This window comes from Gasterosteus aculeatus, chromosome 2 (assembly GCF_964276395.1).
Source record: "Gasterosteus aculeatus chromosome 2, fGasAcu3.hap1.1, whole genome shotgun sequence".
Lineage (NCBI taxonomy): Eukaryota > Metazoa > Chordata > Actinopteri > Perciformes > Gasterosteidae > Gasterosteus > Gasterosteus aculeatus.
Window position 1 is genome coordinate 24,524,075 of NC_135689.1, and position 21,950 is coordinate 24,546,024.

At 44.1% G+C, this 21,950-nt stretch overlaps 2 protein-coding genes and 2 non-coding genes across 4 annotated transcripts; all 4 read left to right on the forward strand.

Annotated features, from left to right (window-relative positions):
* The first annotated feature begins 869 nt into the window (after positions 1-869).
* rpl10 (ribosomal protein L10) lies at positions 870-3,989 on the forward strand. Its single transcript, XM_040193978.2, has 6 exons — positions 870-1,038; positions 1,682-1,740; positions 2,124-2,231; positions 3,082-3,220; positions 3,355-3,517; positions 3,778-3,989. Exons 1-6 carry the CDS (start codon positions 1,016-1,018, stop codon positions 3,931-3,933), a joined length of 648 nt encoding a protein of 215 aa, XP_040049912.2. The 5' UTR covers positions 870-1,015; the 3' UTR covers positions 3,934-3,989.
* Positions 1,879-2,010, forward strand: LOC120830014 (small nucleolar RNA SNORA70). Its single transcript, XR_005713787.1, has one exon. It is a non-coding gene; the product is annotated as a small nucleolar RNA SNORA70 (small nucleolar RNA).
* LOC120830012 (small nucleolar RNA SNORA70) lies at positions 3,568-3,700 on the forward strand. The gene has a single exon (XR_005713785.2). It is a non-coding gene; the product is annotated as a small nucleolar RNA SNORA70 (small nucleolar RNA).
* A 2,189-nt stretch (positions 3,990-6,178) lies between the features above and the next one.
* Positions 6,179-10,715, forward strand: dnase1l1 (deoxyribonuclease I-like 1). Its single transcript, XM_040194083.2, has 9 exons — positions 6,179-6,559; positions 8,009-8,168; positions 8,463-8,551; positions 8,674-8,763; positions 8,841-8,953; positions 9,048-9,160; positions 9,246-9,403; positions 9,603-9,699; positions 9,809-10,715. Exons 2-9 carry the CDS (start codon positions 8,016-8,018, stop codon positions 9,950-9,952), a joined length of 957 nt encoding a protein of 318 aa, XP_040050017.1. The 5' UTR covers positions 6,179-6,559; positions 8,009-8,015; the 3' UTR covers positions 9,953-10,715.
* Positions 10,716-21,950: the final 11,235 nt, after the last annotated feature.

Consider the following 21,950-nt stretch of genomic DNA (forward strand, 5'->3'; position numbering starts at 1 on the left):
TCCACCACAGGGACCTCCACCCCAGGGACCTCCACCACAGGAACCTCCACCCAGCTGTCAGACATCCTTCACTCATCCTGGTTTTCTCCCTTCTTCACCACAGTGTCTGGACTCCAGGGGGGATTCTGCCGAGCAGAACTCACGGCCCCTTGATTCTCCCGGTTTAGGGTGGATTGTGCATTGTTTCATTTTACATGGTGTAATACATGTTAGTGAGTGTTAACCCAGCCTCATTAAATGGTTTTACTGTTTTTAACTAAGGGGGAACAGCAGGTGAACGAGATGCTGCCTTCTACGCCAATGACTGCAGTAAATTACACCAAATCACCTTTATTACCAATTCACTGATGATACTGATGCTGATGTATGAACAAGGCTTCTTCTTCTTCTTCTTCTTCTTCTTCTTCTTCTTCTTCTTCTTCTTCTTCTTCTTCTTCTTCTTTTTCTTCTTCTTCTTCTTCTTCTTCTTCTTCTTCTAATTCTACCCGCACTTGTTTGCTGTACTTAGTGATGATGAAGCCGAGGCTTTCTATGGTCCTCATGGGCCGAAGCTCCACTCTGTCATCTGGTGGACAACAAATATGCAAGTGCACCTCCAAGTACTGGAGCTTGTTCTTTTCCACTTTATCCACACGGGGAGTGGACACATGTTGACGGCACAGCTCAAGTTTAGTGGGGTTAGACGGCAACGACGACCCGATAAAACTACACTTCCCAGCATGCAGCTGAAAACGTTAGATTTATGTTTAATACATTGTGCGGCCATGTTTTTTAATCAGGAGTGTTTTCATATGACCGAGGAGCTGCTGGAAGAGGAAATGACGCGTTGAGCACCGCGCGCGTCCTTATAAGGAAGCGGAAGTGACGTCTACTTCCTTTCCTCCATTAGGTGAGTACGTGGTGACTGCGTGTTTTCTGCTCTCCGCTCCACACACGGATTTCTGTTCTGCTTCACAAATGCCGTCCTCGATCTAACCCCTTGCCCCATCGTTTCATCCCTTAACAGATCGCAACCATGGGCCGCCGACCAGCCCGCTGGTAAGTTTAGTCCGAACCGGCCCGGTTCGCCCCGCGCGAGCAAAATGGCAGCTGCTCGGACCGCCGCCATGTGCGCCGCGCTGCCCGCGACCCGCTGTCCGCGGACCCCGGCCGCCCGCACCGACCGACCGCGCGTCCGTTCGCTCTCACGCCGACTCGCGTCTTCAATTGAGACGCCAACCGCAGCTTGACGAACGCGGCTTAGGCTAAAGTAGTTTAGCATTGAGCTAACGTTAGCACACCAGGCTAACGTGGCCGCTCCACTCACCAGGCGGCTGTAAACGGCTTACATGTATCTAGGACGCCTGTAGCTTTGACATATTAACATGTATGATGAACCTGTAAATAGTCTAATTCAGCTAAAAACTATTTAATTTAAATGTTCTGTGATATCTGCGAGCTGCTGAGACGCGTATAAAGTGTCTTTGTCCGTTGCGTCGTAGGGCTCTGACGTCCATGAGCTTCCCTAGTTGATCTTCTCAGCCCCGCGAGGCCTTCAGCTCATCGATCGAGTTGAAGTTTGAGTGAATCTGTGTTTGCTGTAAAGGCAGATCGTGTATTCTGTTTCTAACCGGCTCACACACAACATTTAAACAACGATGGATGAAGTTGGACCACTAGTTATGTGCCATTGTCTCCACAGCTATCGTTACTGCAAGAACAAGCCCTACCCCAAGTCCCGCTTCTGCAGGGGGGTCCCCGGTGAGCCTCTACTGTTGAAATACGACTCAATGCAAAAGCTTGTTTTAGGAGTAAACTCACTGAATTTATGTGACATTTTCTGTTGGAAATTGAACTGCCTTTGGTTACATTTTCTGCTAAGATCTGTAATTGCAAATCCTGCAGCTTATTAAGCCGACCAGTTGTGCTCCGTGTGTTCCTGGTGTGCAAAGGCTGCAGACAGTGACTCAGTGGATGTGTATGTTCTCAGCTGGGAAGTGCTGAGCGCTTTAAGGGACCGCTGAGACAAAATGTTGTCCATACCTGGGTAACGGTGGACAAGCCACTGCTTCCCGATTACATGTTGTACATCTATCACATTCAGTCTGATGGCATCATTTCCTGCCTGGTTTCCTTGTGTTTAGATCCTAAGATCAGGATCTTCGACCTGGGCAGGAAGAAGGCCAAGGTAGACGAGTTCCCCCTGTGTGGCCACATGGTGTCTGATGAGTACGAGCAGCTGTCTTCTGAAGGTGAGGAGCCCCGAGAGAAACCCTTCCAGCACATGGGACAGAGGTGTCATTGAGGTGTTTATATCGTCCCATGCAGGTCAGGTGGCTGAAACTCAATCACCTTACCGTTCAGATATAAATCTATAGGGTCACTGCTGTCATGATCAATTCAACACATCATTTCTTAGATGAGTTGCAGCCATAGTGCACCTCTCCAAAGACGTCTGTCGGGTTTGATCCCTGTCCGTCATAGCAGCTGGATGATCACTGGAAATGTCAAAAGGTGTTTGACCTCATGTATAAAGCTCCGTCCTGCAGTCAAGTGGCACCACATGTTGCCGCCTAGTGGGCCTCTTTGGTTAGCAGAACTGGCGCTGCGGGATGAACCCGCAAAGTATTACTACTAGTGTTGAAAAGTAGCCTTGATTTAGAAAACTCGATGCAATCCAAAACCAGACCAAATCAAAACCAAGGCACCAAAAAAATCAAACATCAGCAGGTTGTGGCCTCTTGTACTAAAGCACAGGACAGTTGAGCGTGATCGGTCTACTGCAGGGGAATTCAAACCATTGCATTAAAGGGGCGAGATATTCACCCCGATGAAAAAGACAAAGCAATATTCCCGTCTGCATGATCTTAAATGGTGGTTTGCAGGTTTACGTGTGCATGATCTTTACGTGTGCATGTGTCCATGTTGGTGTGCATTTTACAAAGGGTACATTTTTGTCAGTAAATGATAGATTTGCGATGTTTGTGTGTCCGTGGAGACGGCTCGGCTGTGGCTGAAGATGGCACTTTCCTCGGCTTATTTAAGTCTGACAGTGTTTCCCAAACTGGTGTCTTAATGGTCTCCCCCCCCCCCCCACTATAGCTCTGGAGGCGGCTCGCATCTGTGCCAACAAGTACATGGTGAAGACCTGCGGTAAGGATGGTTTCCACATCCGCATGCGTCTCCATCCCTTCCACGTGATCCGCATCAACAAAATGTTGTCCTGTGCTGGAGCTGATCGGTGAGTGATGGACACACAGTCACAGGTAGCCGTCATAATAAATGAGGTCATACGTGGGATGTAGAGTTACTTGTCCTGGCTGGTGGTACGGGAAGACGAAGCTGTATTAAGGAGAAGGTCCTTCTGCTCCTCAGGCTCCAGACTGGGATGCGTGGTGCGTTCGGTAAACCCCTTGGCACCGTGGCCCGTGTCAACATTGGTCAGGTGATCATGTCTGTACGCACCAAGGCCCAGAACAAGGAGCACGTGGTGGAGGCTCTGCGCAGAGCCAAGTTCAAGTTCCCTGGACGGCAGAAGGTAAAGTGACCTTTGCTGAGCTGCCGTGCCTCCCCAGGGGAGCCGCAGCGCTGCAGCTTATTAAGCCGACTGGTCTCGCTGCTGTGCGGTTCTGGTGTGCAAAGGCTGCAGACAGTAACTCTGTGGTTGTGTATGTCCTCAGCTGGGAGGTGCTGAGTGCTTTAAGGGACCGCTGAGACAGATGCACCGTAGTGTCCCTCTAAAGGGCCTTCCATAAGCCCGCTGTCACCTGATCATGTCGTCTCACTTTTCTCTTCCAGATCCACATTTCCAAGAAATACGGCTTCACCAAGTTTAATGCCACCGAATTTGATGAAATGATGGCTGAGAAGCGTCTGATCTCAGACGGCTGTGGGGTGAAGTACATCCCCAGCAGAGGCCCGCTGACCCGCTGGAAGGCCCTGCACGCCAAATAGAGCGCCTGCAGCTTTCTGTGACCAGACTACCAATAAAAGTGGATTGGATTCCAAAACCGGTTGCTTTCATTTCACTGTTTCTAGATCGGGGACATTGTTTCACATCTGCTGTGCTCTCCCAGCAGTCATCTGATACCAAAATGTAGACTTGTGAGGATGCAGAACTAGTCATTCAGGTCCTACTGAGGTCCGTATAGCATAACAATGTCAACTTATGACTAGTTTACATTTCAACCATGAAAGAGCCAAGCGCGGAGATGAAGCATCCAGCAGCATGTGGGGGTTCAAAACCCACTGTTTGCATCTGACGTATTTAACTTACTTTAATGGAGAATACAGAGTCTACACAAAGTGCTCAGTGGGAAAACTAGACGCAAATACAGCTTTATGACCTGCATGTATTGATGTAATTACATTACTAATTTCATTAATGCATTTAAAATGTCAGGTAAGCAAACTATGTACACCATTTATATTCAATAAATCCGACATGTGAGCGGCGAACAAAGCGCAGCCTCCATGTTGCCTTTGAAACACTTGCTGTGCATAACCAGCAGTTCCTGGATCTCTGGACGAGGGGTCCCACGTTCTGCCCGTAGAACGTCAGTAAAGGATAAGAGACATCGGAATGTCTCGCAGTATCAGTTGTGTATTTGAATATTATTCCTACTGGGATCCTGCAGTACGATTTCATTAAATGGTTTTATAACGCTGAGAGTCAAACTAGATTTGCTCTAGAGGGATTTACAGTTTGTACACTCGCAACGTCCTCTGTTCTGAAACCATCTCCTCAGCACAGACCCCCCCCCCCCTCACAACAAAGCCTTGAAGGAAGAACCTTTGGAGAGAAACAAGAGGATCCCTCTAACACTACGTGTCATTCAGCTGATGCTTTTGACCAAGGAAACCATATACAATATGGATCCAACCATAAGGAGGGGGTTAGAGGAGGTTGGAGAAGATCGAAAAGAATTGTTTGGGGTTAGAAAATAAAGACTCAATTCTGGATTTGTAGAAAGAGCTTTTGGCAGCAGAGATAGAAGCAGAAAAAGAGAGATTGAAACTCAAGCAGGTCGTTTATATTTACGCCGTCTCCTCTCCGATGCTCGAATGGCGGCTCTCATGGCACCGGTTCAGACCGACGCGGAGCCGGAGGGGATTTACCGACCCGTCGGGTCGTCAGAAGACAGAGAGTCTAGAGAGGAGAGTCTCTGCAGCAGCGTTCAGATGAGTGAGAAGGAGTCAGTAGCAGGGAGAGCTGATAGAACAGAGGAGAGAGGGAGCGAACAGGTACACAGTCAGTTACAGAGAGTAAGAGATGAAGAAGTGGTCTGACACATGAAGTGGAGTTAGAGAGGTTGGTGGTGGAGCAGTTTCTAGTGAAGATGTAGTCAAGGTGATTGGTGGCTTTGTGAGTAGGAGGAGAGGGACTGAGTGACAGAGCGAAGGAAGAAAGTAGGTGTAAGCGGTCAGATGACGTCTGTCTGGACGTTGAAGTCACCCAGGAGGACGGACAAAGCCGTGGATGTCGTGTGCAATGAAGAACAAAGCAGAGGCGCAACATGTGGAATTACATGAAATATTTGTATCTTTGAATTGTACGGACTGCTTCCTCTTTGTTATTCCTGTGTCAGGAACTCGCAGACTGAAACTGTTGTTTCCTGCAACCATGTATATATACCTGTATTCATGCTCCTCATAGAAACCATTTCAGATAAGACGTCGTCACTCTAAAAGGACCTGTTGTGACCCCATGACCAGGCTCAGACCGTCAGAGACCTGAGGGCCGCATGAAGTCCCCACGAATCCACTAAAGTCATGTACACATACGTACTTCGACAAATATCAAACATGTGACATATGAAACAACTGCACAGCATCTATTTGGTGTTTTAACAAGGTCCTTTGGAGGGATTTTAGTCACGTTCTTCAATTCTTGAGGGGTAAAACATGAAATAGCTCAATAGTCCATGTCATCAAAGGTCTCAACCTTCTACAGCAACTTCTGGGACATAGGGAAGGACATGCACTTCAGTCCTTGTGTCCTATCAGCCCTTTGACTGCAACGTTAGAAAGGCTACAAGGGCTACGAGACACTAGTGATGAATACCACTGTAGCTTCTCCCGCGGACCTCCTCTCTCCCCCTGAAGACCCCACCGAGAGGAAAAGTCTCACAGTCTGACACATGTGAAAGTACTTATGTCTGGTGGTGATTATTATTAGTGTTCCACTGTTATGAGACCAGTTATAAACTGAGCGTGACATGTAATGTCACACCTGATTCACTGCTGATAGCAGTCCAAAGCGTGCGTGGATGATGTGCAGAGAAGGACAGGAAACTGGACACACTGAAGATGGGAAATGGTTCTTTGTTTCAAATGTGTTCATTGGATTCAAGGTCAACAGACAACGAACCACTAAATGTCTTCTTTAGAGACATTAGTTCCATGAACACTGATACCTAAACTCCACTGACCTGTGTACGAATGTCACTAACTGAGTCCAGTGGTGGGGGTTTAGTCTCTTAACATAGTGACTAAGCAAACGCTCTTCCTTAAATCCCTCCCACAGGAAGTACAGCTTCCCCTTTACCAGAGAGAAGGGAAGAAAGAAGCTAAGAAGCTGGTGAGTGTTATTTGTTCTTTAGAAGAGCGACAAATGTTGTGAACTGAAATCGGAGATGTTTGTGTTTGAAGGATTGTGTGTGTGTGTGTGTTTGTGTGTGTGTGTGTGTGTGACGGAGAGAGAGACACACACGCAGACTGCTACTAACAGAACACATGTGCCCCAGTTGTGCTCTTTGTAAACACACATGAGCACGACTGTGTGCTGTGTAACACCGTGTACTACTGTGTAACACCGTGTACTACTGTGTAACACTGTGTAGTACTGTGTAACCCCGTGTAGTACTGTGTAACACCGTGTAGTACTGTGTAACACCGTGTAGTACTGTGTAACACTGTGTAGTACTGTGTAACACCGTGTAGTACTGTGTAACACTGCAGTACTGTGTAACACTGTGTACTACTGTGTTTCACTGTGTAACATGGTGTAACACTGTGTAGTACTGTGTAACACCGTGTAGTACTGTGTAACACCGTGTAGTACTGTGTAACACCGTGCAGTACTGTGTAACACCGTTTAGTACTGTGTAACACCGTGCAGTACCGTGTACTACTGTGTAACACCGTGTAGTACTGTGTGACACCTTGCAGTACCGTGTAACACCGTGCAGTACTGTGTTACACGGTGTAGTACTGTGTAACCCCGTGTAACCCCGTGTAGTACTGTGTAACACCGTGTAGTACTGTGTAACACCGTGTAGTACTGTGTAACACCGTGTAGTACTGTGTAACACCGTGTAGTACTGTGTAACCCCGTGTAGTACTGTGTAACCCCGCGTAGTACTGTGTAACACCGTGTAGTACTGTGTAACACCGTGCAGTACTGTGTAACACCGTTTAGTACTGTGTAACACCGTGCAGTACCGTGTAGTACTGTGTGACACCTTGCAGTACCGTGTAACACCGTGCAGTACTGTGTTACACGGTGTAGTACTGTGTAACCCCGTGTAGTACTGTGTAACCCCGTGTAGTACTGTGTAATCCCGTGTAGTACTGTGTAACCCCGTGTAGTACTGTGTAACACTGTGTACTACTGTGTAACCCCGTGTAGTACTGTGTAACACCGTGTAGTACCGTGTAACCCCGTGTAGTACCGTGTAACACCGTGCAGTACCGTGTAACACTGTGTAGTACTGTGTAACACCGTGTAGTACTGTGTAACACCGTGTAGTACAGTGTAACACCGTGTAGTACTGTGTAACACTGTGGGTGCTGATGCAGCTGTTGAAGCCTCCAGTGCAACACTGGGACCCCCCATGTTTACCATTCATGCTGTTGGTTCTCCCCCTGAATAGTGAGGAGAACAGGAGCCTCTGCTGCCCTTTGACCTTTCCCACTGTGTTGTATGATAGTGCTATGATGACTCATTCCAAAACTCAATAAATACAACTACTACAGTCAATGACATCATCTACACACATTGTTCTCACACACATACTGTCTGTTGCAGCTCTGCCATGCGGGCCTCTTTCCTCCTCCTCCTCCTCACCTTCCTCGTGGGCCTGTGTGATGTTGAAGGCGACACCGATTTTAGAGTCTGTGCCTTCAACCTCCATCACTTTGGGGACTCCAAGTCCAAGAAGACCAATGTCATGCACACTCTTGTCCGGGTAAGACATGAATCAGTCCTTTCACCTCATTATTAAGTATGTTTGGGTTGATATTTGTAGCATAACAATTATTATTTACAGTATTCTATTAACACAACAGGTGCTGCTAAAGAGAAAAACATATTTCCATTGGATTCTTAAAATGAAGTTAAAATGTAAAAGTCAAGTAGGACAACCTTAACTTCATGGTAGGGAGGCTGAAGGCCATGGCTTAGCCCCATACCCATAATGCAACATTCAGTCCTGTGGGACACAAAACAAATCCCCCCCTCATTGCTGTGATCCTCGTTCCAGATCATCGCTCGCTGTGACGTGTGTTTGCTTCAGGAAGTGAGAGACAGTCAAGAGTTAGCTGTTCCACAGCTCCTCAGGCGCCTCAACAGGTGACTTAGAACACACACACACACACACACACACACACACACACACACACACACACACACACACACACACACAGCGACAGAGGCAGCAGGATCACCTCATCGCGTCTCTTCGCCTCGTTCAGCTATGACCCTGAACACGACTACGCGTCAGTGTCCAGCGAGAGACTGGGCCGGACCGCCTCGTACCAGGAGCAGTACGTGTTTGTTTACAGGTGGGCCCAACTCAGCCAAACGTTGACACGTTAAGTAGAGGCAGTGATGTTTGACGTGAAACCTCTGAACGCTGCAGGACCGACACAGCGACTCTCACCGGTCAGTATCAGTACCCGGACGACCGCCCAGGAGATGTCGACGCTTTCGCCAGAGAGCCCTTTGTTGTCCGCTTCAACGCCCCCAGGACAGGTGAGCTCAGACCCCCCCTCCCCCCGTGATGATGAGAAGCATTGTGATGCACAGTCACAGAAACCCCCCCACCAATCTCTCTCCATGTATTCAGACATACGGGAGTTTGTCCTCATACCTCAGCACACCACTCCGACCAACACCACCAAGGAGCTGGACGCACTCTACGATGTGTTGCAACATGTGAAGACCATGTGGGAAACTGAGGTGAAAGACACTTTCTCTTAAACTATAACACAACTATGATTTTGAAGCCTCACAATCAGGGTTTTGCGTGTTTGTGTGTGAGCAGGATGTGATGCTCCTCGGGGACTTCAACGCTGACTGCGCCTACCTCGCTAAGAAGAACAGGAAGTACGTGCGCCTGCTCACACAGAGCGAACTCTACTGGCTCATCCCAGAAAAGGCCGACACCACTGTGCGATCAACCACGTCTTGCACCTACGACAGGTGAGCCACGTGTAGGATCTGGTCCGGATTGTAGTTACAATACCACTCGTACCTCTAGAGGCGATAGTGAGTCCCTGTGGCGTCCAGTCTGTCCCCAGTCGTACATGCAAGGACGAAGACGAGCTTCCCTGAGGGCTTGTCAATGATAGGATCCTGATTCATGAAGTGTCTTGTGTGTCCTGTCTGCGTGATACCACAGGATTGTGGTGCACGGGGAAAGATTTTCCCGGGCGATTGTGCCCTTTTCAGCAAAACCGTTTAACTTCCAGCTGGAATACCGACTCACAGAGGAACAGGTGATGTAACATTTCTTTTAGGATCAACACCTGGTGTGTAAACGATGTAAACCATTGGGTCTGTCTAAAGTATGAAAATGTCCCTAATTAATCCAATGCTTTCTTTCAGGCGCTGGAGGTTAGTGACCATTACCCAGTGGAGGTCCTGCTGAAGGATATCGCATACAAAGTCGTGAGTGCTGCCACATACAAGTTCCCGTCTCTGTCCCTGTTTGTCCTCGTCCACCATGTCTTCCAAGCGCTCATGAGCTAGTTTAATGATAAACCTTTGGGGATTTTGATCTCTGATCCTCTGAAGGGCCACAAACTGATGAGTAAGAATGATTCTCCAACTTGTGGATTCCAACGTGCTAAACACACCGACAACCTGGAGGGGTTTGGGGTTCCATGTTTGGTTCAGGATCAGGACCGTCAGCAGAAAAACACACAGCAGCTGACGCTTACCTTTATATAACCTTCCAGTTTTGTATCTAAGTGTGTATTTTAATCAGCTGCTATCGGACATTTCATGGATATCTAACCAACCGTATTCAGGGAGCCAGAATTCAACAGCAAAAGTTGCGGCACTGAAAAATGTACATTGATGATTCATTGATGTGATGTAATCATTTATAAAATGATTTCTCGAGACAATGTCAATGTCTTATAAAGGAAGTCATTTTTTAAGTAGACATTTCTAAGAAGGAAGGAAAATCAGAAGCCAAATCTTGACATGTTGTGTTCACCTTCTTCTCAATGCAGATTGTGTTTTTATTTTATTTTAGTATTCTCTGTTTGGGGCAAAGAGTTTTCTTTTTCTTCACAAACCTGTGTGTGTATACAAACGTGTACATATAAGACAATTATAGAAAACATCAAGATTATATTTAACTTCAGTATTTGGATTGAATGCATTGGGGATCAGAAAGTCCCGTTTAGTCTTTTTAGTTGTTGTGAATGCAAGAAAATGTCCGGTATGTTTTAATTTAAAGTCAGGTCATTTAAAGTCCAATAAAAAAGTCTATTCTCATATCAAAGTGTATGATCCGAGTTGAGTCCTTCAGGTAGAACATAGTTTGCATGGAGGGGCATGTCTGTATCTGTCCTCAAGTCTCCTGCACATCTGTCTCATCCGTCTCTGATTGGTCTGACTGATCTGCTTGTTTCTACACGTCACCCGTGGCCTGTTTTTACACATACGCGCATATGGTCACATGTTGTGGACAATCTCATTAAACACTTGTAATGGTGTAGTCCAGATATCTTTAAACCTTAAAACATCTAGTGGCTGAAGTGTAAAAGGCTTTCACATAACACACTGCAACACATGTTTAACTCACTCACGTAATATATTGACATTATTCGTTTAAGATTTAAGAATTTTAGAAAATAACGACAGTAGAAAAGGCTTGAGATACATTATAGTGACCGGACTGTGGGATGAAAGCCTGGTACCTCTGTCATGAAGTCATTGTCACTGGTCCTCATAACAAAGAATTATTTTACCATTCAAATATTTTAGACTACAACACACATTTTAACCCATTGGAGTTTGATTCTTGTCCACATTAGTAAAAATAACTTCTTTTGCATCCTTTTCTTTTTATTGAAATTGTTGGTAGTCAATGAGGATGGTTAGTGTCACCTTTTTTACTTTTGAAAGAAGTGTGTGCAAGTTAGAAACTAAAAATAAATCAGAATATTTAAATGGATCTACACACATCCAAAGAAATGAGAGTTTCTGAGAATGAGAGAGAAATAAGTCTGTACACATACGACATCCTCTGTCCCGAAACCCTCCATCGGCACAGGAAACACTGCAAGAGACCCCAATGGATGCCATGTGTACAGAATGAACAATGTATAATACATGCAATGTATAATAGAACCACCATCACATAAATAGTTATGGCTTTTGTCAACGTTTTAAAGTTTAAATGGTGCCTGTAGCTGAAAGATTGACGAAGCAGAAAGACGTGAAAGTTAAAGAAGTTTGAGAGGATTTGAAAATAAACTGCAATGGAAATCCGTGTTAAATTAAAGCTGCGAGCAGCGACGGGTTTGCTTTTCAGAAATCTATATACCATGATAAAAACAGCTTGATGAAAACACTGTTAACCAATGCAAGCTTTGATAGTGAAGAAAGCATAAAAACTTAGTTTGAACAAATGCTAGAAAATGTGACTCGTACAGACAACTTTACATCTCCTCAGGCCCAGAGTCTCATCAAACGTGTAAATTGGAAAGAATCCGATGATGTCCAGTAAAGTTACAACCGTTTAGTTGTTGTTGGCGAAGGATCAACTTTGCCGATGCACCATCTCGCCACCGATTATCGGATTCTTATAATATTCATAGTGAAGCATCATCAAGGTCTTAACTCTCTTTGAGAGGGATCAGATTAAGGTTGCCTGTTGCCACTAGGTGGCGCTACGACTAAGGTTAAAAATGATCATGTGGATGTCGACAGGGTGAGAAGTTCATGCTACATGAGAAGTATGGAGCAGATTAGATGAAGTACGGCTGTTAAAACAACTTCAATTTTCATGCCGAATGGTGTTTTTTTGAAAATGCTCCCTGTGGTGGAGATTTGTGGATTTAGCACCTGTAAGAAATCAAAATGATCTTGAGCTTGCTTTGTGATTAAGTATTTATTACTAACTAGAATATAGAAAAATGATAAACACGACAGAAGTCAAATGACTACAATTCAGCTGAAAAGGGGCAGATGTTCCTTCTCCCTCAGAGGAGCAGGAAGATCTGACCAAGTTTCTGGGGGAGAACGGGAGGTTTTATACACTTCAGGGAGGTTTGTGCTGCTTCAGAACAGGAGAGCCCCCCCTGAAAGAGGAGTGTTTGGAAAAGTACTTGGTGACGTGGGGGAGACACCGTGACCCTCCCAGTCAATCAACAACATTTAAAAGGTCCGTGAGGGCACGTGTGGTTCCATCTGTGTCTGGTCTCACCCTGGACTGCCTTAGGTCACAGGCTCACATAAAGGTCACATTCCTGAGAGCCTCACCTTCCGCAGGCTCAACAATTCTCCCCCAACACTCCCCATACACATCGTTTATTCCGTCAAAATGACATTTTTACAGCCTACGGTTCTATTCTTCATAAATATTCTCACAAAAGTAGGGCGTGTTCAGGAGTGCAATGTTTACATATGTTATAATATTGGTGAGCGCCGGCCAAATCATTTACAAGTTATGAGTTTTGCCAGATTAAGCCACACCCCTTGCAAAGTTCATTAGTCCATATCTATGAACAAAATTCAAAATGGCGGATAATCTAGTTAGTTGCATTTGCATACAATGATTGACTTTTTTGTAGAACATGTCCCAGAGCACATGTGTGTCAAGTTTCAATCGGATAACAGGGGGAAAACTGGCCTAGTGGGGTACGTTTCACATTTCTAAGGGGCGCTATGGAGACATTTCTTTCAACCCAAATGCGAGACTCCAAAAATATCACATTTTTCACCAATCCTGATCTGCATGCCAAATTTAATAACTTTTTGAATATGATAAAGGCCCCAAAAGGGGAAAATTCCTTAGAGAAATGAACTTTCCTGCAGAAAATGCTGAAAGCTAAAAGCTGAAATGAATTTTAAATTGTTAAAAATACAGAAGTGAGAAAAGCTGAAATGAATTTCAAAACATTGCTGAAAATACAGACATGATACTATTAGTCATAGTAGTATGCGTAGTAAAATTGGAGGTAGTTGTAGTATTTATAGCAGCATAAATACTAGTACTTTGTTATAGCAGTGTGACCCAGTGATGTTCTACGCACAAGAGGCAGAACAAACTGGAACTATTGTCACGACTGGACGATGGCCCTGAACCCAAATGCACAACTCCAGACGCAAAATCAGTTTATTAACAAATAGCACCATGCTAAAACGGTTTATCAAAGGAACTCTTCAAATGAGTCAATAAAAAGAGATTAAATACACTTGATATCTCTATCAGACAAAGGGGAGGTCAGTGTAAAGGTGTTTAGCCATAAAGTAAAGTCACAAAATATAAAAAAACACTTCAAAGCAACCAATCAAATCGCAGCAAACACGACGTCTAAAACCAACCACACAACAAACACATGCAGGATGGCTGCTCTATAACTGTGTGACTCCCTCCAACACAGCAGAAAGACCCACAAGAAAATGAAACATAGAAAGGCCCATGTAATTAAAAAGCTTTATTAAAAAGCTTATCATATGCTAAATAGGGGAAAAACACTGGTGGAGCCTGGTGAAGATGGAGCAGTAAATAACTACAGTAAATAAAAACATATCAGCCATTTGGATTCGGCTCTCTTCGTGACTGTGGACGTAATAGGACAAAATAACTGGTCTTAAAACAAGAGCAGTTAAACAAGATCTTTGTCAAATTACCTGTTGCTTTAGTGCACTTAGTACCAGTACATCAGGCACGTGCACAGACATTGTGGGAGGCAGGTGCTCAAACCATTGACAAAATTATTCAGGAAATGCAATAACAATAAATAATTAAATAAAAAACACAATTTTCAGCTTATATATTTATATATATTCAAATGATCAAAAAACAGACAAAGCAAGGCTTTTTTATAATCAAATAATTTGTTAAATAATTAAACTTAAAACTTATCAAAACGCTGCTCTTTCTACTGTTTTCTTTTACAGTTGAAGCATAAGCAGCATTACACTAATAATACACCACAATATACCTCACCAGACCGTCATGTAGCTCAACTCAAGACCTACCTGTCATTTCAATATTTGTATATTAAACAAAACTAGTCAACTTGTCAGCAAAACTGCCTTTAACTTCTGTCTGTCTGCCTGTATCTTTCTCCATTAGACAGATCGATACTTTATTGATCCCTCAAGAGGGACATTTCGTCATTAAACATGACAAACATCAGTAAACAGCTGGACGAGGCTTTGAAATCAGTTTTCTGTTTGTTCATGTTTTAGGAAACGTCGGACCAATTGCGACTAATGTTTTCAGTGGCGTTAATGTTGTTATTAATTTATCACCAAACGACGTCGGGGGATTTAAAAATGGCTGAAGCTGAAATAAAAAAAAAAATTACAATTTAATTTTAAGTAATTTTAAAGAAAACACAGACATGATACTATTAGTTGTATTAGTACATGTAACAGAATGAGTGGTAGTTGTAGTATTAATAGCTAGATACCAACAAGCTGTTTTTTTATAAAATAGTTTAGACTTGTCAACATTTTAAAGTTGACATCACATCTCTGAGGACCTCTCTTGGACCCTCAACACCTCATCCCTGGTAAAGAAAGCACACCAGCGTCTCTTCTTCCTGAGGAGACTGAAGAAGACCCATCTGTCTCCTCAGATTCTGGAGAATTTCTACCGCTGTACCATAGAGAGCATCCTTACAAACTGCATCTCAGTAACTGCTCTGTCGTGGACGTAAATCACTGCAGAGGGTGGTGAAAACTGCCCAACGCATCACCGGCTCCTCACTCCCCACCATCGAGGCGTCCAGAGCAAGAGATGTCTGCGGAGGGCACAGCTCTCACCCAGCCACAGACTGTTGGCCCTCCTCCCCTCTGGGAGGCGCTACAGGTTGCTCCGTTCCCGGACCAGCAGGTTCAGGAACAGCTTCATCCCTGCGGCTGTCACTCTACTGAACTCTGCCCCCCCTGAACTCTGAACTCTGCCCCCAACACACATCTCCCTCAGTGACTGTACTCCCCCCTCCACCCTGGCTCGACTGCCACACACCTTCCTCCAGCCACTGAACATTTGCACTGTTATTGTATATCCATTTCTTACTGTACATATCTATTTATTCACTTATTACACTTTACATATGCACATACTCTGCACTTTTTGATATTTTGCACTTCTGGTTGGATGTTAAACTGCATTTCGTTGCCTCAGTACTTGTACCCTGTGGAATGACAATAAAGTTGAATCTAATCTAATCTAAATAGTACATTTTGCAGTGTGACTGACACTTTGAGTAAAATTGGACACTATTCCAAAGTGTATCTGGTTCCAACCAGAATTGGTGTTAAATTAACTGTTGCCCAAGTGTTGAAATTTTAGAGTTAAATTAACTCTAAATAGAGTAAAAATTTAACACCACTCAACACTGTATAGTGTTAATGAAATTTAACACTACTCACTCTCATAGTGTTTATAATTTAACTCTTCTATATCAAGTCAACTCTCTTTGAGTTAAATTCAAATTTGCATTGACACTATATAGAATTATACAGAATTAACAATACGGCAAATAACTCTGGTAAGTGCTGATGTTACACACTACAGTTTTACTCTATTGTGAAAACAGCACTGATAGTGTAAAACTAACCATCCATTGACACGGCTCAGTCTCACTGAAAATAACACTATAATTACAAATAATTTCCTCGGTATCAAATTACATCGAATGTTTTCATTAGTTTTTCCAAACGACATGAATTGAGAAGTAAAATCACAAAACCACAAAATAATGCATCTCACAGCTCTTTATTGTGCACTGTAACAATGCAAAACATTTGACCTGCATAAAATGGCAATAAGGGTCGACATTCCTTAAAAAAGGTGGAATCTGCCATTCTGCACTCTATTTGAACATCGAATGGTTTAAAGTAAAATGGACAATTTATGTGCAACACCTTAATAATCTTGTCAGGATGCAGCCTGACCTTAAAGGCATGGTAATACCGATCAAAACACACAATTTCCAGAAATTTTCCAAACAGCAATACATTGTCATCTTTATCAACAAAAGTCTTACAAAACACAGGCATCTCACATGCTACATCAACTCTCCTGCCATGCTTAAATTAACATACGTGTGAACTACTCTGTTTGGTGTGTGAATGTTTCCTAAAACCTGAAAAAAGTACCAAACAGTCACATCCAGGCTGCGCACAGTGACACACAGAGTCAAACCCTAAACTCTGAGTTGATTTACCCTGACATGGAAAACTCTGAGGTTTGGGTTTCAGAACAGCTGTTTAGAGTCGGTTCAATCAGAGTTGAGCGTGTGGACCACCACAGTATGAAGGCAGCATGAATGGAGCCACGATACCACGATTCACCATGACAACCACCAAACCCAATATATTCACCCCTATTGACCTGGAAATATTAATGCAAGCGTACGACGAGTATGAACCCGTAATTAGAAAGAAAAGCAACACGCTGCTGCAGCAAAAGATCTAAAGTTCCAATAGAGTGTTGTCAGTTAATATTTCATTTACACACTAATCATAATCCATACGTACTAATTGTTAGAATGCACTACACACAGGCTTGAAATACACACACATGCTCATATTTAATCACAATAATAATATCGCTGGTAAAAACTGGTACAATGGTATTAAACGTATAATGTGTTTTATTCAGGTGCATCCTGTGGAACTCGTCTTTATTGGCTTCATTGGTTCGTGTCAGAGCGACGCACACGTTTCTCACGGCTCTGCATACAGCAGCTTTACTAATATTCTAATGTTGTAAAGGAAACTGACGTTTGCAAAAAAAGTAATACTACACAGAGAATGTGCTCGTATGTGAGAGCATGTCCACGATGGGAGACATCAGTTATATGAGGACGCGTGAGGTTATGTACATATATGATGGACTGTGAAGAAAAACGGTACCGTTCAAACAAGTAGTTATCTGGATATTACAATATATCTAATCGAGGCCTGATTCTCTCCCGACGTGTTTAACACCCTGCAAAGTAAAACGGCTCCTTCATTAACAGGAACGTCCAGAAAAGAGTTTCCTTCCTCTCAGGGTTAACAAACTTTAAGTTTTCACTAAACCCTCTTCTTGAAACAGGCCCCAGGAGCGATCACACTCCTGTTACCTATCCTGTTTCAGAGAGGACCTTTCACTTTGTTAACATACAGACACGTAAATAAATAAATGAATGTAGATTAACCGAAATGTAGAAATAAATCTTGTTACTGTTAAATATGTTATGCTTTTGTTAAGTCCTTGTACTGGATTTAGGGGTCGACTGGAGCCACAAACCGCCAGAAGGTCAGAATTGTCAGAAGGTGGGCAACAGCTCCATGCACACGTTCAGAGGCATCACTAAACACTTGCCGATGTGATCCATAGGTGGCTGTGTCAGTTGACGGGAGGAGATAACACCGGGGAAAGTGAATATCAGGGATTTTCCGTAGCTCCGACTCCCATGCTCTCCATTTCTCCAATAACCTATCTGTTTTCATTATGTTACCCCATCCTCTTTCCTGCTTCCATAGATCCTGTACGAGAGGCACAATTCCCTGGTTTTGGACTTTGTGTCTGGTGGGAGATGATTTATTACAGCTGGGTCATTGCTGGCCCATTGTCTGATGTTAAAACCACCAGCGGCCAGGAGAGGTCTCATTTAGTCAATGAGGGACTTGGCTTTATGAGAGGAAGGGAAACTTTGGAGTTTCAGTTATCTACATGAAAACAATGTTTGACAGATTGAAGGACTTCCTCATTTCCACTGGAGTGATCTTGTACATGTTTATGGACGACATAGGTAGCACAGGGCTACATGTGGTCCCAAATGGCAAGACTTGCCATTCGTAAACACTGGGCTCTGTGGAGATGCATACCTCTCCATATAAAGCGCAATAGGGGTTTGTCCTCATTCAGAAGGCGTACCTGATGGAACATTCCTTTGATATCTCCGCAGATGGCAACGGGGTGTTGACCGAATCGGAGTAGAACCCCAAGGAGGGAAGGGCCTAGTGTCGGTCCAGGCACAAGACATTTGTTTAGATTTTGGCCCATGTATTCGAAAGAGCAGTCAAACACGACTCTGTGTCTGTTGTTATGTTCAACAATGTGATGTGGGAAGCACCATGTTTCAGGCGGTTGATCTACCTGCTCTTTGGGAATCCTTCTCACATATCCAGACTGCACGAGCTTAATCAGTTCCTCTTGGTATTTATCGGCAAGTTTAGGATCCGTGGACAGGCGTCTTTCTGTAGCAAAGAGTCGGGGCAGGACAGCTTCCTATGGAGCCTGAAGGGCAGGAGTGTTCGGAGTTCTTAATAGAGGAGTAGCATAGTCCATTACACCATCCACATCTACTCTAACAGTCTTTGAGTGGAGTAGAGCGAGGGCTAGCTTATCTTGTTTTGACCTTATGGCTGTCTTTTTGTTGACGTAGGGCAGCGTGTCAATCTGCCAGAGTCTTTCGACATTGCGGAGCAATTCGCTTTTGAAACAAATAAGATTTACGGAGATACTTTGCTGCGTTTGAAATAAACTGGCCAAGCCCAGCCTAGTGTGTACTGCCAATGGGCCACCGGGGGGCCCCATGAGTATTGGCTCGGTGGCTGTGATAAGATGAGCGTAGTCCGAGCCAATGAGGACAAGTGGCTGTGCATGATCGATGGACTGTAAACGGAATACCGCCGAGATGTTGATACTGCTCTTGGAGCTGCTTTACAGGGTATCTGTGCTCTGACAGGCCAAGATTTTCTGCAGTGAATGCTCCATTAATAACGTGCCTTTCAGTTGGCTTGTTAATAGGGGATACTTCAAAAGGACACAGATGCTCCATTCAATTGCACGATATATGAGATTGTTTCAGGCCGGGCTGTGAGGCCCAAACGCTGAACAGCCTGGGGAAGCAGAATAGATCTATCTGCGCCATCATCGAGGACTGCATGTGTTTCAAATGTCCTTTTCCAATTGTGGAGACGTATATTGATGACTTTCAACATTACATTATGGGAGCGATTGGGTTTGTCCGGGTGATTATTGAGAAGGTTATCCAGAGCCATTTTAAGGAGGGCAAAATCACTCTGCCTACCGCTTTTAAACACAGGAAGTGAAGGTCTTGGTATTCCATAGGCAGAGGCTATGAACAAATCGCTGGTATTGGGATTTTGAGAATGTTGGTAAACAGGTTGTGGCTGCTGGAATGACACCGGTTGCATTTGGGGTAAACTACCGGTGAAAGTGGACGGTCCAGGACCAGGCATTGATTCTGTGTAGGTAGTGGCTTGGACAATGCCTGGAGGTGCAAGTACATGGTGAATAGATAATGGTGCAGCGTGAGCAGTGGCTATTGAGGGCAAATAGCGATCCTGAACGGACCCTGAGCTTTGCTGTGTCGTCTGGGGCGTGAGAAGGGTCAGTAAGGCCCTGGCTGGCTGATGAGGGAGGCCAGGTTGAGGAAGTGGGGGAGTTGAAACCAAGTGAAGATGCCAAGTGAAGATGCCTTTCATCAGTCAAGAGAGGATCAACAGCGCATAAAACTTCGTAGTGACAATAATTACTCCGGTGACGATGACGGCGACGGTCAATAGAAAGTTTGTTCCCCATGCTCACCCTGCAGCTCCAAACAACCCGCCGAGCCTCACAGGTGACCAGACACACGCTAATATACACACCACACCCCCTTACGGTGCCGTAGATACAAATGACGTCACACCACACGCACACATACAAACAATTTGGAAGGAAAGAAGAAATAATACAAAAGAATAATCAAATGTATGGCTCCTCTGGCTGACTCTAGCTCTTGTTCTTTAATCCAAATGCGTCTGTTAATGTCAACCTGTCTGACAATTTTCTCCCTCTCCCTGTGAGCATCTTCTTGTCGTTGCTGGGCGGCTCTGGCTTTCTCATCAATTGATTTACATTGCATCAAGTTCCTTATCCTCTCTTCATCTTTTAAGCTCCTCCAGTTGATTTCTCCTCCTCCTCCAAAATGCTGGCATTCAGATTAGAAGCGTGGCTGCTCCTGGAACCCCTACTAGCGTGAGAACGTGGGAGAGTAGAGGTTGACTTTGTGTAAAAGGTCCTCCTACCGTAGGAGCTACATGAACCATTTTTGTAGTTGCCTTGTGCTGTGACCTATGACTACCATAGTAGTCTGGAGGGCGCCTAGCACGTTTAGGTCTATCCCCAGGGTCATGGCTGATTGGATTTGCTAATACATCACTAGGTGCTAAGGGCAAAGCGATTTGGAGTGGTTTAGGTGAATGGCTAGACTCTTGAGCAGGTGTAGATGGCCTGGGTGAAGATTGGGACAATTCTGGGTTAGCCTCTTCCATGTAGAGGTGGGTTAAGTCCGTTACACCCTGGTCTCCATCATCCATATTTTTAATACAAGAAGCCTCTTCATTCGTGGCCTTGTCCATTGATGCCTTCGGTCTCTGAATCAGCCATTTTGGTGGGGGTGCAGAGTGTGGCTCAGCCTCCGGCTCGAAGGACCATTTGTACTGGATTTAGGGGTCGACTGGAGCCACAAACCGACTTGAAACAGGGTTTCATGCACTTTGATCTTTATTTAGCCATGCCATTTTAGTTGTTCATGTAATATTTCCATGGTCTATACAAAAAGGAAAGAAGGGAGATTACAAAATTTGGCATGACAAACAGATCAATTCATATACTGTCACAGGCCGGCTCATAGCCTGTCGCAAAAAATGAGGGGACACGAACAACAGGTATAGGCCAATCAAAAAGGTTTTCTTTATTGTAAACCAACACTATTAACTTTAAACAAAGAAAAAGGAATGAGGTGTGAAAATGTCATAATGTACGGTGTATGTAAAGTGCAGGGATGCGTGAATCTGTGTGTGTAAACATGACTGAGTGGAAACTAAGTAAAACTACAAAGGAACAAAGAAAACAGGATCATACCTGGAGGAGCAGAGAGACAGAGCACGGTTAGTGAGGCAGTTTAAATACCTGCAATCACCAGCGACCCTCCTCTGCCTGCAGGAGAAGAGGGGCCATGACAATACAAACCAAGGAACGGCATAATATGGATAAACTTACATTGAAATCAGTCCAACAGACACATGGAAACACTCATGTCAGGAAACAAAGAGGAAGTTGGCCTCAACAGGGCCTCTATTTATCGTGTGGGAGGTAGCTCACCACTTTGTGCCTCCTGTGAAAAGGAGGGCAATTGCAACAGTCCTGTTTGATCATCAACTTTTTTTTGTTTATTGATACATTCATTTATTTATTTCCATATTTATTTCAGTATTTATGTTTTTAGATCATCTTTTATTTATTCTAGCATTTATTTATTATTTTTATTTATTCCATCATGTAATTCAATTTTTTGCTGTATTTGTTCAAACATTAATTCAAATATATTTATTTATTTATTCATTCATTCAGTGACTTCATGTTCCCCATACCTCTCTGCAATTTAATTTAAACTACTTTCGTTAATTAAGTAAACTTAAAAAATTCTGCAGTTTCTCCCTCCAACATTATTTTGGTAACATTATCTTGTATCTTGTCTTGGGCCCA

Excerpts from the sequence above, each read along its gene's own strand:
- rpl10 (XM_040193978.2), top strand. The coding sequence starts at position 1,016 with ATGGGCCGCCGACCAGCCCGCTG. Across the intron at positions 1,039-1,681 it reads GGCCGCCGACCAGCCCGCTG|CTATCGTTACTGCAAGAACA; the intron begins GTAAGTTTAGTC and ends TTGTCTCCACAG. Across the intron at positions 3,518-3,777 it reads AGTTCCCTGGACGGCAGAAG|ATCCACATTTCCAAGAAATA; the intron begins GTAAAGTGACCT and ends TTTCTCTTCCAG.
- dnase1l1 (XM_040194083.2), top strand. The coding sequence starts at position 8,016 with ATGCGGGCCTCTTTCCTCCTCCTCCTCCTCACCTTCCTCGTGGGCCTG. Across the intron at positions 9,161-9,245 it reads AGACCATGTGGGAAACTGAG|GATGTGATGCTCCTCGGGGA; the intron begins GTGAAAGACACT and ends GTGTGTGAGCAG. Across the intron at positions 9,700-9,808 it reads ACCGACTCACAGAGGAACAG|GCGCTGGAGGTTAGTGACCA; the intron begins GTGATGTAACAT and ends GCTTTCTTTCAG.